Below are 16,499 nucleotides of genomic sequence, written 5' to 3' on the forward strand. Positions count from 1 at the left end.
TGAGATTAATATTGGGTCAGTAGATGCTTCCAACATTTGACTTGAATTATCTTTTGAATGAGGATCATACTGATGATAATTTACAATATATTTCTTAGTTGCTTATATCGCTCCCCCTCATGTTAGAAAAACTAACATATATCCCCACTTTATTTGGAGAAACTATCTGTGTGCATCGTGGTAGATCCATTAATCATATACCGCACAACAAAAGCTATTAGATGGAAATATGTGGTTCCTGACCCTGAACCAATTGTGAGGGGAGAATTTATCATAACTTATTGGTCTGAAACATACACGTGCTATTGTATGCAATATACTATGTCTCAAACCAGCACATGAAGCTTTGTTCTCGTAAGCGATGGTTTAGCTATATATCGGAGACATTCAACGCCAAACCAGCTTGGATATAAACCAGCATTATCAAGACAAATTGTCTTGATTACATATTCTAGAAATTGTGTTTCCAACTCAATCATTTTGAGCAAGCAACTTCGTAAATGTCAAACTGCGGGTTGACAAATAAATGCACATGTTATCATCCCATAGATACATCTATTTAAGACATCACATCACAAGGTGAAGGGGCCCACGTTCACCTTTTATATTTTTCAGAATTTTAGGGGATTCAGTCCCAACATTAGCCGGTGTAATTAACTTATCATGAGAACAAGCAATGACAAAAGAAATCTTGAAGAATCTTCTAGTTCTTCAACATATTCACCGAATACTCAATTAGCACTTCAAATCAGTACAGCCATGTCATGTCAACTGATAAAATTATCTGTACTCCAAGTTTACTATGACATGTGTCATTTAGTTTAGTAAACTTCTGATTTACTATTGCATGAGATTTTATATCAATAAACTTCTGGTTTATTGCGGTATGTGAGATCTTAACATGCTCGGATAACGTTTCACATACATATTTCTTATTCGGAGTAACTTGAAGATATTTAATCTTCCAATCATTTGTAGTCTCAATATGATAACCATTTTTATTGCAAATAAACTTCAGGTTTACTTTAATTTATGTTTTGATTGTACCAATTACGATCTAAGATGAATGGTGCTATCATATATAACCTCTTCAAGAGACTTCAATTTATCTACTATAATTAGATATTATTTGGACACTGTTAGTGTCATGATACTGGTAGATAAACAATTAGCTCTTCTAGAGCCCTTGATCATTAGTTTTTACTACTAAATATTGTTTTAGATACTTCTAGTATCACGAAATAAAATTATGTTAGACACTACTGGTGTCATGAAAGAAAACAATAATCAAATGGAAATTTAAAGGCAATATTATAAATTACGAAAAGTAAACGTTAAACTATAAACTCCAGTATTTCAAATATATCCTTCAAGGAGATTAGCCATTAACATCTGAATATTTTGTATCAAAGTGGCAATCACATAGTAATCACATCTTTCAGGAAGAGATACATTAATGTTTATTTCCTTCAAGAAAATCAATAACAACCAACCATAATATATCAATGTGGTTATAGGAGAAAGCATTCTCTCTGCTTCCTTTTGCCTTAGAATGATGCTTTAATATGTTTCGACATACGACAAGTACGTGTTACAATGTCTTAATTTCATACAACAAAAATAACATGTACACCTTATATTTTATCTCTCCAGGAGATAGGATGTGGTATTTGTTCATTCACTTCGGGGAACGAAACCTGATTAATTAAATGTGCTTAAAATATGACGTTCATCAATAGCTCGTTATTTTTCTCAAGCACAAAAAGACATTGCTTCAGAATAATGCCTTACTGGATCAGCAGTAAGTTTCAGATTTACTACTTCAGGAGTAAAATTTAAAGTTTACCACTTCGGGATTAAAGTTTAAAGTTTTACAACTGCGGAAGTAAAATTTAAAATTTTACTACTTCGGGAGCAAAGTTTAAAGTTTTACTACTTCGGGAGTAATGTTTAAAGGTTTACTACTTCGAGAGTAAATTTCAAAGTTCTACTACTTCGGGAGTAGATTTCAAAGTTATTTACTACTTCAGGGGTAAACTTCAGAGTTCTACTGCTTCAGGATTAGATTTAAGAGTTTTACTACTTCGGGAGTAGAATTCAGAGTCTTATTACTTCGTGAGTAGAGCTCAAAGTTCTACTACTCCGAGAGTAGAGTTTTACTACTTCGGGAGTAAAGCATAGAATATTCAGAATATTTCTTTCCAATTATTCTACCTGTTCTGGAGATGAGTCGTGATAACTTCATATCCAAACGCATGTTTTATAAGCTTTAATTACTCTATACTATCACATTCACTTCAGGAAATGGATTTGTATTTGTAATCTTTATAAAAAATCTCATTCTTCAAGAATGGAATATATATGAATGTGACTTAAACATATAAAATGATAATAGCTTAGAATTTCTTTTAACCTATTGCTACTTCGGAAGCAAATCGAGGTATATATATGATGTAGAAAAAATTTCTCTAGCACATTTTCAGTTGTAATCACAAGAAGTCTATGAAAATATTACCACTTCCGGTGATTATAGGCGTAGATATAATTTAGCCATAACATAACTTAATTATGAAAGATTGTCACTACTGGTGGCTTGTATATCGCTTGCTAACTCTACAGGAGTTCAAGTATATCCCCTATGTGAGATATATATATCCAATTTTACAAATATAATATATAAGCAAAAGTAAATAGCATTAACCATTAATGGATATGAATTAATTCATCATCCCTTTTCACGATATTTGTTCTCAGGAACAAACTATAGGCATGAACTGCCAAGGAAAATATTGGGTTACTTGTATCAAACGGACCCAACGTCGTGCCATTAGAATCAAGGACAAACAGACATAAGATTTAAAAGAAATACTAACCTTTTGTCAAAAATTCTTCATGGTGACAATCCAATAGATTTTTATTAGACTTTCATTTGCCCAACTCAGCCAAATAATTAATGTCGAGTAATTATATGAAAGTGTAAAATATTGAGAATTGTTGAATCCTTTGCCTAGTTAAGCCAATCATGGGATTATCTTACTTCGTTTATATGAAAGCAAACAGTAAGTCAAAGAGATTCCACCCCTAGGCCACCGTATATAATAAAAGGTATAAACTTCATAAATACAATAAATTGGTACTACTTACCGTGCAGACCAATGGTTTAGACCGAAGATAATTAGAGTTTTCCTCTCTCCAGATCTCAAGATCTTTTCAAATTAAGTGTTCAAGGTAGAGTCTCGTACTGATAACGTGTTATAAAACTATATATAATTGCAAATAAATAAGAGAAGCAGATCAATAACTTTTTAGAGAGGAGGGAGAGATTGTATTATCACTTTTCTAGGTGTTACAAATGAGAAGACAAAGCTCCTTATTTATAGAAAAAGTTTGCCCCTCAACCTAAGATTCAACTTGCAAGTACAAGTTGTATTTACCACTTTAAGTCAAGTGGACAATTTACACTTTTAGTTGTATAATCATTAATAATACATCCAAAATAAAATTTGACAAATGGTTTATAACAATTTGTTTTATTTATATGACGCAATTTTCTTTTTAATTTATTTCAAACGAAATGTAATATTTTTATAATTAGAAACAACGTAACTTTAAAATTCTTAGTGTACACTTATTGAAATATGTTATAATCGCACAAGTATCTAGAGCTTAATTTGGACCATAAGTTTCAAATCCTTTTTATTTATTTTTTAAAATTTCGTGTTCACGCGACATGATATAATGTGTAAATTCAAGCCATTGCATCATCAAAATCCAGAAACAACAAGTTCTTCCGCGTCAAAATACGTTTATAGATTTCCTTTAGATAAAAACATATAATTGTTTAAAAAATTAATAATAGAAAAGGCATTTTTACGTAGTATAGTCGTCCACCAAAGAAATAGTCGGAAGATAATTAATATACGTATGTCGGTCATATAAGATTAATGGATAATATATATTTATTGCCTGGGGCCTGTTAATATTTTTGGCAGAACGGGTGCGACTTCTCCGATAGAAAAGGCCCAGACATACTTAGGCGCTAAAGGGTGAAAAACCACTATTATTATATTTGAGGAAAAACAAAGGCATTAACCAAGGAGTTCTGAGTTTTCATTCATTAAGAGAGGAGGGAGTGCTTGAGAAGAGAAGCGTTGCATATGACAAAATATTGGGATGTGAGAGAGAGAGAATGAGTGATGGAAGGGTGCAGTAAATATGGGAAAAACAATCACGGTCATTTCGGGAGAGAGAGAGGGCTCATACACATTGTCATTGACGTCTAAATTTAAGTCTAATTGCTATGTCATCAGTTCATGAAAGAGAACACTAATACGGTATTTAACTCGGTGAAAATCATCTATCCTCTCCAAATTTACTTTAAAAATCAAATTTCCTCCTCAACTGTCAACGATGAATATTCTCTTCCTTTATCTTAATTGATCTTTTTAAATGTCTATTTTACCTTACATTATCAACTTTTATTTTTTATTCTACTTCTTTAAAATCACGAGATTTTTTATTTTTTAATCTATGTAAAAAATTTCAAATTAAAAAAAATAAGTATAATTTTTCAAAAGAAAAAAGGAAAGTGAAAATAGCTTTATAAACATATTTCAATGCATGTAATACAAAAATAATTAATAGAAATGGAGGTATGTTTTGTAACAAATTCCTAAACGATTATCTACTTATACAGTTAAAACTCTCTATAACAGCATCGTTGGGTCTGAATTTTTTGACCGTTATAATGAGTTATTATTATACACCTATAACAACATAGATATTTAAACAATACTTCGTTGTTATAGCCAAAAGAGATGCATAAAATCTAATTTTTTATTTTAATTGTTAAATCCTAAGTTTAATCACACTTTGTATAAAGAAGGAAAATCTTTTAATGATGGAAATAAATATTCATATAATATTCTATGTCATAAATAATGTATTAATTAAAGTATCAAAATATTTGGTCAAAATCTCTAGACTTATTATTGGTAATCTTAGAGATCAGATTTCTAAAAAAATGATTAATCAATATATAACCAAAAAACAAAAATAGTTGTTATAGAGGATTAAGTTTTACAAAGACGTACTATTATAAAGATGATTGTTGCTGCTATAGGTAAAAAGCTGTTATAGAGGTAAAATATAAAATAAAAATCGGTTCAAGAATGAACTTGGCTATTATAGAGAGGTGTTATTACATGAGGATGCCATTATAGAGAGGTTTGCCTATATTATAAATAAATTTAAATTATAATTTAGAAAATATTTCGTTATTAACAACCAAAATTGTCTATCTATATAGACAATAAAGAATACCAGAAAATTGAAACATTCATCTATATACATATAACATACTTAATGCATGTAATATTAAAATAACAATCATAAAGTAGCATTAGATTTTGTGACAAATTCATAAAAGGATAATTCTACTTATAATAATGATAATGAACTTGAATAAAAATCTATTAATACTTAGGTTAAGACAAATAAATATTATGCATAATATAAGAATATATCACATAAATGGAGAATTGAAAATGTCAAGGGTAAAATAAAGAATATCATAATTTTAAAGAAGTAAAATAAAAAGACAAAGTTGGATAATATAAGGGTAAAATAGCATTTGAAAAAGTCAATTAGGATAAAGGGAGAATAATATCTATTATTTAAAGTTGAGAGAAGGTTTAATTTTTAAAGCAAAATTGGGAAGAATAAATGATTTTCACCCATTTAACTCTTCAGACCACAAGACAAAAACGTATTAAGCTTATATGCATTTACACCTCTAACAAAAGAAATACATTTGTGAATATGCTATGTCCTGTTGAAGGCGTTATCCTTGATAACTAGGGTAAAATGTAGCGAACTTTTACTAGATTTTAAACTTATCTGGAGTTTCAAGAAAACATCCGCGTTTTCAAACCGCAGGTTCAAAAAAGGGAAAAAGAAGCAAAATAGTTGTTACTGTAGCATTCATAGACTTAAAGCCAAGCGAGCAGGAGGTGTATGAAGGTAACAAATGTCCAATTGGCATTTGAAGTAAGGTTAGATTAGTTCTTCAAAAAGGCAAAGAAGAATATTCAGTTAAGCATATAGCAGTATAAAGTATAACCCAACCTCAATTCTTAATGATTAACCTGCAGCTATCACTTAAATTCCTCATGATTTTTTTTCTAATTTAAAGATTATAAAGCTATCGAATAATTAGTTAAACGAAAAAAGAAAAAGAAAAAATACAATTGATGCATATGGAATTGCGGAATCCTTCATCCTACAAGGAAATTCCAGGCAACCTCCCCTTACTTTTCGACCGCAAAGAGGGAAAAACAAATGCAGACATACATAATTTGTGTTGACCTAAATGCACAAATCCAAAATAATTGAAAAGGAACAAGAGTGGGTGTATATAATTTGGTGGGAGTCAATGGTAGCTTACCAGGAAGTAGCTTTCACCATGCTGCAAAGTCTGAACAATAAAACCATATTCATTAACTGGGAGTGGCACCCCAGAGGAATGATACAAGATCAGGTCTTCTGGGCTGAACATAGCTTTCATGTCAAGTGGCCCTCTGGGCACCTCCGTAGCTACTCCATTGATAAAAACTGTGATAAACCCTGAAACAGTATATCTTACTACTTTCAGCAATCTGTTCTCAAACATAACTCACTGGTAAAATAGTAGTTTCTCCATCCCAATTTATGTGATGTAGTTTGACTGGACACGAAGTTTAATATATAAAGAAAGACTTTTGAATCTTGTGGTCTAACACAAGTCAAAGATATTTGTGTGGTTATAGATCATATCGTTAAACGTAAAACGTAAAGTTTAAAGTTAAATTGTTGTCAAATAAGGAAATGCGTCATTCTTTTTTAGACTGACTAAAAAGAAAAGTGTGTCATATAAATTGGGACACACAAGGAGTAGTAATAAATATTCAAGAAAACATCTTGTGTGGAAATGATATGTAAACTTTTTTTCTTTATTCTTTTTGCTTCAAAACGAAATATTATACTCCCTTTGTTCCAATTAATGTGATACAATTCGGATTTCGTGAGTCAAACAAGAAAATATTTGACCGCAATTTATTCCTATGCACTTTAAGTATTTTAAATTGTTAATTATTGTTACTTACAATACTTTTTGTGTATTTTCTAAATATGTAAATTATTTTTCAAAAAACTTAAAGATTATATGTCTGAATTCACAGTCAAAACAAAGAAATTTGACTCTCTAAATCCAAAATGTATCACATAAATTGAGACAGAGTAAGTGCTATCTATAAGTCGAGATTACATCAAGAGCTATGACTAGCGCCATCAGGTACGATACGTAATGTCACGTCCTTAGTGTTCAACTAAGCACACCTGCGACACTTGACAACTCGCTCATGTTCTTGCACAACTTGCTCATGATCTTGCTATGCCAAGTCAGCCTAGATTACTACACTCAAGATCACTAAGAGAATAGTAGATGAATAAAACAAGAGAGAATTGCTAAAAGAAGCTTTTGTATTAGAGAAGACTTGATTGATTTTTGCTTGATGATTTTACAAATGAATGCCCCTCTATTTATACTACTCACCTAGGGGCTAATTGGTAAATAATAATTGTTACACAAGTCCATCTATATTTACAATTAGGTCCCCTCTCTAGAATTCTCTACATGCCTAGAATATTCTAAGGCTTCTCAAGAAAGTCTTCCTAGATATTTTATAAGAATCTAGAGTCTTTTCAAGGGAACTCTCCTGGGCTCTAGAATCTTTCACAAATGCTAGCATCTTTTCCATGTAAGTATCCACATGTCTAAAATATGTGCTTATGTGGCAAGATGACTTGGAAGGTCATCACATTCTCCCCCACCTGATGTTGTGACGACCGCGGCGCATTGCTGCAACATAAACTCTCGGATCTTGTCTTTAAATTGCCACAAGTCTTCATATAGCTCCCATGTGGCCCCCTCCGGTGATTGCCCCTTTAAGTGGACGAGGAACATTGCGGTGGCTTTCTGCCCTTGTCTTCAACTGGCCTGGTAATCAATGATAGCCTCAATCTCCCGATCATGAGAGATGGTGATGATAATCGATGCCCAACTCGATTGACCTCGGCTAGGATCATCCTTGTCTTCATGGTATGGCTTGAGCACGCTAGCATGAAAGACGGGATGAATCTTAAGATGAGGCGGTAACTCTAACTTATATGAGATCTTGCCCACCTTGGAAACGATCCTAAACGTCCCCTTATACTTCTATACCAGGTTCTGGTACACGTCCCGTAGTGCTTTAAACTGCCTCGGACTAAACTTCACCTAAACTATGTCCCTAACCTTATAATCTGTGGGACGACGCTTGCAGTCAGCAAACTTCTTCATCTTCTTTGATGCTTTGGTTCTTTGTCCAAGTAGGACTTAGCAGTGTCAAGCTACTCCTCGAACCCCTAGGCCATATGGTAAGCCCCCAAACTCTTCCCCTCAAACGCTGCCGGTAGTGAATGTGGAGTTTGTGGCTGTTGGCCTGTGGTTAAATCAAATGGTGTTCACTCTGTGGACTCACTCCGTTGTAGGTTATAAGAGAATTGGGCTATGTCTAAGAGCCTTGCCTAATCCTTCTGATGTGCACTCACATAATGCCTCAAGTAGCACTCCACTAAGGCATTGACCCGCTCTATCTGTCCATCCGTTTGCGGGTGGAAACTAGTGGAAAAGTTGCAACTCTGTGCCAACTATGTCGAAAAAATCATTTTAAAAGTTCCCAGTGAAGCGGGGGTCTCGATCACTGATGATATGCCAATATTTCACCACATTCTTGAAGAATAGCTTGGCACCCTCCTTAGCTATGCAACCTGCTGTGGCGGGCATGAAGCTCGCATACTTCGAAAATCTGTCCACGACCACCATGATAGTGCCATAACCGTCGGACTTCGGTAGACAAGTGATAAAATCCATAGTCACTCTCTCCCGTGGACACTCTACAACTGGTAGTGGCACCAAAAGCCCTCTGGGCTGCCTTTGCTCAACCTTATGTTGTTGGCACACAAGACAAGTCAGCACATAACACTCTATGTCCTCTCGCATGCGCGGCCAATAGTTGACCGACTCAACCAAGGCTCTAGTACGACGTTGGATTGGATGACTGGCCCAAAAGGTGTCGTGGCTCTCCTTCATAATATGCAGCCTAATATCTCCAAACTTCGGCACGTAAACCCTCCGACTTGTGGTGAGCAATAGACCATCTTCCACCCAAAAGCGCCTCGTCTTCCCTTGAGTAGCTAACTCAATAAGCTGCTTAGCTGCGGGATCATGTTGCATGCACTCCTTTATAGCGTCTCGGATGTCCCAACTTGCTGAAGCGAAGGCAGCAAGCTTGGCCTTTATACTCAAGGCATCGGCTACAACGTTCCTCTTACCAGGCTTATGAGTCAGCACATAGTCGAACTCAACCAAGAAATCTTGCCACCTAGCCTGCTTCGATGTGAGCTTCTTCTGTGTCTGAAATTAGCTAGTGGCCACATTCTCAGTCTTTACTAGGAACTTCGACCCCAGCAAGTAATGTCTCCATGTGCGAAGGCAATGCACAATGGCAGTCATCTCTTTCTCCTGCACAGTATAACGTCGCTCTGTCTCATTCAGCTTGTGACTCTCGAACGCTATGGGACGTCTATTTTGCATCAGGACTCCCCCAATGGAAAATTCAGACGCATCTGTATACACCTCGAACGTTTTGGTAAAATCAGGCAGCGCTAGAACTAGCTCCTCTATCACGGCTGCCTTAAGGTCTTCAAATGCCTTCTGGCAGTTCTCCCTCCAAGATCACAACTTGTTCTTCTTTAGCAGTTCGGTTAATGGTGCGGCCTTGCCTGAATAGCCACTAATAAATCGACAGTAGTAGTTAACAAGGCCAACGAAGGATCTCAACCCGGTTACCTTTGTTGGCGCCTCCCACTCTTGAATAGCTCGTACCTTAGCCTCATCTATGCGTAACTCGCCATTGCTAATGACATGGCCCAAGAAGTGCACCTTTGATTGTGCAAACTCGCACTTCTCCCTCTTGATGTATAGCTCGTTCTCCCGCAAGACTTGAAAACCTTTCTTAAGTATTCCACGTGCTCCCTCAATGTGTTGCTGTAGATGACTATATCATCCAAGTAGACTACCACAAACCGATCCAGGTAGGGATGAAAGATCCATTCATGAGAGTGCAAAATGTAGCGGGTGCATTGGTTAAGTCGAAGGGCATCACCAACCACTCAAAGGCTCTGTACCTCATCACACATGCTATCTTCGGTTCGTCCCCTTCTGCAATCAGAACCTAGTAGTAACCCTTGCGAAGATCCACCTTGGTAAAGTACTTGGCTTGTCCAAATCTATCAAATAAGTCGGCAATGAGCGGGATCGGATACTTGTTCTTAACTGTGACCTTATTAATTGCCTGATAAGCTATACATAAGCGCAATGATCCATCCTTCTTCTTTTGGAACAACACCGGTGCACCAAAGGGTGCCTTCGATGGGCGAATGTGGCTAGCATCGAGTAACTCCTTTAGTTGTTTCCAAAGCTCCTCCAACTCAGGCGATGCCATGTGATAAGGGGAAAATGTGGGTGGCTTAGCCCCTAGCTCCAACTCAATCTTGTGATCCACCTCACGTCTAGGAGGCAAGTGCTTAGGTAGCTCATCGGGCATGACATCTTTGTTCTCCTCAAGCAACTTCTCTATGCAAGGCGGCAACGTCTCCTGGGGACCCTTGTATTCCTCCAAACTTATAATGGTTGCCATGATTGTCAGCTCCCTTTCTTGAGCCCTTTGATTAGTTGCATAGCTGAAAGTTGTGTTTGGCCCAGCGCATGCGACATAATCATTGTAGGCACTATGTAAGCTCCTTCTCGCTCCAAAACTAAGAGACGTTGGAGGTAGGGGTCGATCATCGCGTGGCAATGCCTAAAGAACTCTTGCCCCAGAACAATGTCAAAGATATCCATAGTAGTGGCGGTAAAATTTGTCGTACCTCTCCAATCACCCAATTTGACACCAACGCCATTGGCTACACCACGAGCATTTTCTGGCTTAGCATTCACGGTCTTGACGAGGGCGTTAATTGGAGTGAGCTTCAACTCTAGTCTCTTTGCTGCAGCCTCGGCCACAAAACTGTGAGTCCCTCTAGTGTCCATCAATACCGAGCAAGTTTATTAATGATGGTGAGATCCACATATTGATTTTTATTCTCGTCGGGCTGGATAGGTTACTTCTTGACAACGCCACATATGCTTATCATACCTAACTGTGCGGTGCCTCAACTCTCTCCTTGCGTCTGCTCCTTTCGTTCACGGACCATTGCATTGAGGCTCTTCAAGTAGGGGCAATTTCTGAAGCCGTGTGGTCCTCCACATATGTAACATCCCTTCTTCTAGATTTGCGCCTTCTTCTCGATCTGCGCCTTCTTCTCGGCGTAGCCCTGACGACCACTTGACTTTTTGTCATCTAATTTGTTAGCATTTTGTGTCGTGGAGTATTGTTGTTGAGAATCCTTGCTCTTGCCACAGTCTCCCCCACCTTTGGCATTGCTACCCCTTGACTCATTACCTTTGCCTTTGTCGTGCTTGTCATTCCTGAAGTCCATCAAAGACTCAGCCTCCATTATGGCTTAAGGTCTATGTCCCTGACTTGCCGGCGTTGCAACTCCTACTTAGCCCAGTTCTGCAACCCGTCCATGAAGTGAAACAACAAGTCATCGCTGGTGAGATTGGGTATTTGAAGCATAAGGGTGGTGAACTCCTTGATATAGTTGCGTATGCTCCTTGTCTACTTCAACTCTATAAGTTTGCGCCTTTCCTCGTACAAAACATTATTTGGGAAGAATTGTCGCTTGAACTCGTTATTGAACTGATGCCACGTGCTGATTGTGCATAAACATTTCTCAGCATCGGCAACCTTTCTTCTCCACCATAGCATAACAGTATCTGACAGGTACAACACAACGGTGTTGATCTTGACCTCATCGTCTCTCACTTTTCCATGCCTGAAATAGTTCTCCATGTGCCAAAGAAAGTTCTCCATTTCTTGTGCATCACGAACCCCTTTAAACATGGTGGCTTGGTAGCCTCGATCTTAGCCTCCCTTGTTACAACAACATTGTTGGCTGCCTCGATCACGCCAGTGTCGATCTGCTCTTCGAGCGCCACTATCTTTGCCTTCATGGCATCGATAGTACTCAACGCCTCTATGAGTCTGCACTCTAAAGTAGTGATATTTTGCTTTACCTCAATCTCGGCCTGCATACGCTCCTCCAAGTCATTTCGGATGCTCTCAATCTCTTCAAGAGTATGCCCCTCAAGAACACTAAGAGTGCCCTCCACCTTGCCCAAACGTTGGCCAAAGATATCGATGGCATCCATCCTACATTAACCTTCATAACCCACTCTTTACCAAGCAAGACGTCCTCGGACAAGACCTCCACGTCATCTTCGCTCGCCTCAGTGGTAGATGGTTCTTGGAATGTAAGCCCTTCATTTGGCACAACCTCTGGCGGCACGTCCTGACTCTTGTTGGCGGCATTCCTCTTTTGTGATGATCTTTCTTGCCAGCGACATCCTGGGTGATGTTGGCTTGGGTTTTATCAACGTTGATTTCTCCGTCGTTTGTCATTTCCTTAGTCGCAACCTTTGCTCTGATACCACTTTGTCACGATCTTAGTCTTCAACTAAATGCACGTGCACACTTGACAACTCGTTCACGTTCTTGCACAACTTGCTCACGATCTTGCTATGTCAAGTCAGCCTAGATTACTACACTCAAGATCACTAAGTAAATAGTAAATGAATAAGACAAGAGAGAACTACTAAAAGAAACTTTTGTATTAGAGAAGACTTGATTGATTTTTGCTTGATGATTTTACAAATGAATGTCTCTCTATTTATACTACTCACTTAGGGGCTAATTGGTAAATAATAATTATTACACAAGTCCCTCTATATTTAGAGGTAGGTCCCCTCTCTAGAATTCTCTACATGCTTAGAATATTCTAAGGCTTCTCAAGAAAATCTTCCTAGATATTTTATAAGAATCTAAAGTCTTTCCAAGGAACTTCCCACAAATGCTAGCATATTTGCCATGTAAGCATCCACATGTCTAAAATATGTGCTTATGTGGCAAGATGACTTGGAAGGCCATCACAGTAAACTCAAAAATTCCAACAGTTCACTTAAATACTTTTTTTTTCTATCAAAATTACTGCATTTTCCGATGAAAATTAGTTCAAGTAGAGATGTTCCGGGGCAAGCAGAAAAATGCCACCATTTATTGCGAGAACAATGTCTTTATCAAATTCAAAAATAAACAAACTGGACTAAAGTAGCAACAGCATTAATTCTCAATAATAGTTACTTGTAGTTTTGAAAAACAAAATGCTGCACAAATGATCGTTGGAACTTGAGAAAGCAATACCGGTTTGGTAGTGCAAGCTGTCAGCATTGTCTGTTGGTGAGCGCAAAATTGAAGCGACAGAAGAGTTTTGCTGAATTTCCGGAAGACCCATTTGAGCAGAAAAGGGGAAGCGGCCATCATTTGCATTTCCCACAACTCCTCCACAAGAAGAAGAAGAAGAGGAGGAGGAACCAAGAACAAGATAATTGGAAGGTGCAGCTATAGGGAACGAAATAGATGAGGGGACAAACTCAATTGCACCGCCGCTAGTACTAGACCTTGTAGATTGTTCTCCTCCACCTCCACTAGTGTCGGTGGCAGCAGTAAGGCTCGCCTGAATTTGTCGTTGACGACGGCGAGACCTTGAGCGGCGGTTTTGGAACCAATAGAAGACGTTTGCATCTCCAACGGCGCCAAATTGCTCCAGGAGTTTCCTGATTCTCACTGTCTCGTCTTTTGGTGGATTTACCATACCACTATTGAAGATGGACTCAAGTATTAGGATTTGTTCCCGCTTTGGGTTCCACCTTGATCTCACTGGTTCATTTCTTTCACAAGACTGCTTTGACGAGGTTGAGTCTCGCGCTTCATCTTCCATGGCTGAGTGGAGGAGAGAGGGAGAGATATAACTAGGGGAAGGAAACTAAAGAATTAAAAAGTACACAGAAGGTTGTCTACATCAAGGGAATTCTTTGGGTATTTAAAGGCCTAAAGAATAAAGGGAATGTTACTTGAACAAAATTACTGCCCTGTCCTTTTCAACTCTGGATCTGCTTAGTTCAATTGCGGAAAGTGTATTTGTCTTCAACAGAATAATACAAAACGTAATTTTCATACATGTATCATACCAATTGATACTCTTTTCGGCGTCCGAGTTTCATTCGAACAAAGTCTACATTTGTCTTGAGATTAGGTTTCCCTCATAGGGGGGAATGGTTATTAATTAGTGATGGAAAATAGAATGTCAGGGATCCGTATTAACTATATTTAAGATAACATATATATATATATATATATATATATATATATATATATATATATATATATATATATATATATATATATATAATGTAATGAGTTATGTAGTACTTAGTTACATTGTAACTATTTGGTTGGTCCAACCAAAATGATTTGCTCTTTCAAATTACCCTTGAATTTGTTATTTATTACTTCATGTATTGAAGTACACTTCCAATAAATCTGGATTCAAACTCTTTTGCATAGCATATATTTTTTCTCTATCTTATTTTTGCCCCTACTTTATTTTATTTTTACTTGGGTTGACATAATCAATTTGGTAAATATAATCAATTTTGAGCCCTTTAAAAATGCTTAAAAAGTTGTGAAAAGTGATCTATCATCTGATAAAAATAGCTATGCACAAAAATAATCTAAAATGGTGATGATAATAACTTCGAAGAACTCATTTGGTACTGGAAGAGTACTCGGTCGATTAAATTTTCTTTAGTAATTTTTAATGAATTTAAATTGTCAGGAATCATGTAATCCTTAATTGGTTGAGTAAGAGGATTTTCTCTTAAGAATAAAGCATCAATGAGTTAATGACAAACTAAATTAATTCTTAAACTTTGTTTAATGAATTCAATTCTTTTTTAATTTCATCTAAACCTAGACTTTAATCACCATATTTGTTTTAGCATAAACCATTGTCACATGAAATTATGAGTAATTAATCAATAAATACCAAAATATGCTATTCCTACCTCTAACTAGAAATTATATGCTCAAAAGTTCATAAAATATTAAAATGTCTGTTTCAATTTATGATTATAGTCAGTTTGAAATCATTTTGCATACTTAAATTATATTACTAAACATCAAGTTATCTGTCTCTTTGATATTTGTTTATTCCCTAGCAAACTTGCTTTCCTATAACAATTCTTTTAGTAAATTATCTAATTATGCAATTAAAAACTTGAAAAATGAACAATACATGATTAAGAAGCTATCATCTTAAAAGAATTGTGCCTAAGAAACGTACACAAATTATTATTTTGTTCAGTTAAAACCTATGAAGTGCATTATTACCTTGATCTTGGGCCTGGGCTCAGCACGGGCTAATCTAATTTTGTTCTTGGAAATGTACATGAGGAAAGAAAAAAATGATAACCCCTCGGCAAGAATATTTAAAAGTTTGTGTCCGCTTTGCCAAATTTTAAAGGTATATATCAAATTGGGTTTTTGAATAAGCTTTAGGAGAATATCAATATGTGTTTAGTAATATTATTACATGAGATTTTGTCAGCATTAAAAAAAGTTGTATTTGGCTAAAAAATATTAAGAATGTTGTTAAATGTCAACTACAAAAATGACATCTAAGCATATATATTTTGCAATTTATTGTATAAATATTAATATTAGTTAATTGGGGATGCTCATAACTCTTAGGTGTAATTCCGAAAATTATGTGTAGTAATATCCGCACCTCCACTACCTCCTCATTGATCTCTTCCACCCATAATCTTCCCCACATTCTCACACTACTAAAAACAGGTCAAAAATCGAGGGACAAAGTCAGTATTTTAATGAAAACCGACGGTCTATGCATCGTTAGTTTAAGGTGGTTGGTTTCTCAAAACTGACGGACTACATCGGTTAAAACCGACGCACCGTGTCGATTAAAACCGATGCACCGTGTCGGTTTCATTAATTTCAATTTCACTGGGTATCAATTGAAAACCTGCCAAATGAAATTAAAAAAATCAACATACCATGTCGAATTTATTAATTATTTTCTTAGTTCTTAGTAAACATTTCTGGGGGGAAAAACTAAATGCAGAAACCTGCAATTTCTGCAGCCCAACTGCTAAAATAAAGGGATAAAAACACAAATAGCCAAGCCCAGTAGTAAAGTTTACTTTTAGTTGGCCTTACAAACTTTAGCCATAAATTGTATAAGCTAGTAAGTAAACAAAATGGAAAAATCAAACACTTCCTCTAAGACTGTAGCTATAATCAGGGAGCTTTCCTACATTATCTCCAAGAAAATTAATTCCTAAAATTTCTCCAACAATTACTTAATTCATATCTCCAAAAGATTTGTTCCCAACGTTGAAA

At 36.3% G+C, this 16,499-nt stretch overlaps 1 protein-coding gene across 1 annotated transcript in view; it reads right to left on the reverse strand.

Annotated features, from left to right (window-relative positions):
• LOC132614554 (WUSCHEL-related homeobox 11-like) overlaps nucleotides 1–14,259 on the reverse strand; it is a 53,094-nt gene extending 38,835 nt beyond the window's left edge. The window contains exons 1-2 of the mRNA XM_060329020.1: nucleotides 13,443–14,259; nucleotides 6,446–6,624 (exon numbers count right to left, since the gene is read on the reverse strand). Coding sequence (XP_060185003.1) covers nucleotides 6,446–6,624; nucleotides 13,443–14,019 — 756 coding nt within the window. The 5' untranslated portion in view covers nucleotides 14,020–14,259. The remainder of the gene's footprint in view (nucleotides 1–6,445; nucleotides 6,625–13,442) is intronic.
• Between the last annotated feature and the right edge of the window lie 2,240 nt (nucleotides 14,260–16,499).

The sequence above is a fragment of the Lycium barbarum genome, chromosome 10 (genome assembly GCF_019175385.1).
Source record: "Lycium barbarum isolate Lr01 chromosome 10, ASM1917538v2, whole genome shotgun sequence".
NCBI lineage: Eukaryota > Viridiplantae > Streptophyta > Magnoliopsida > Solanales > Solanaceae > Lycium > Lycium barbarum.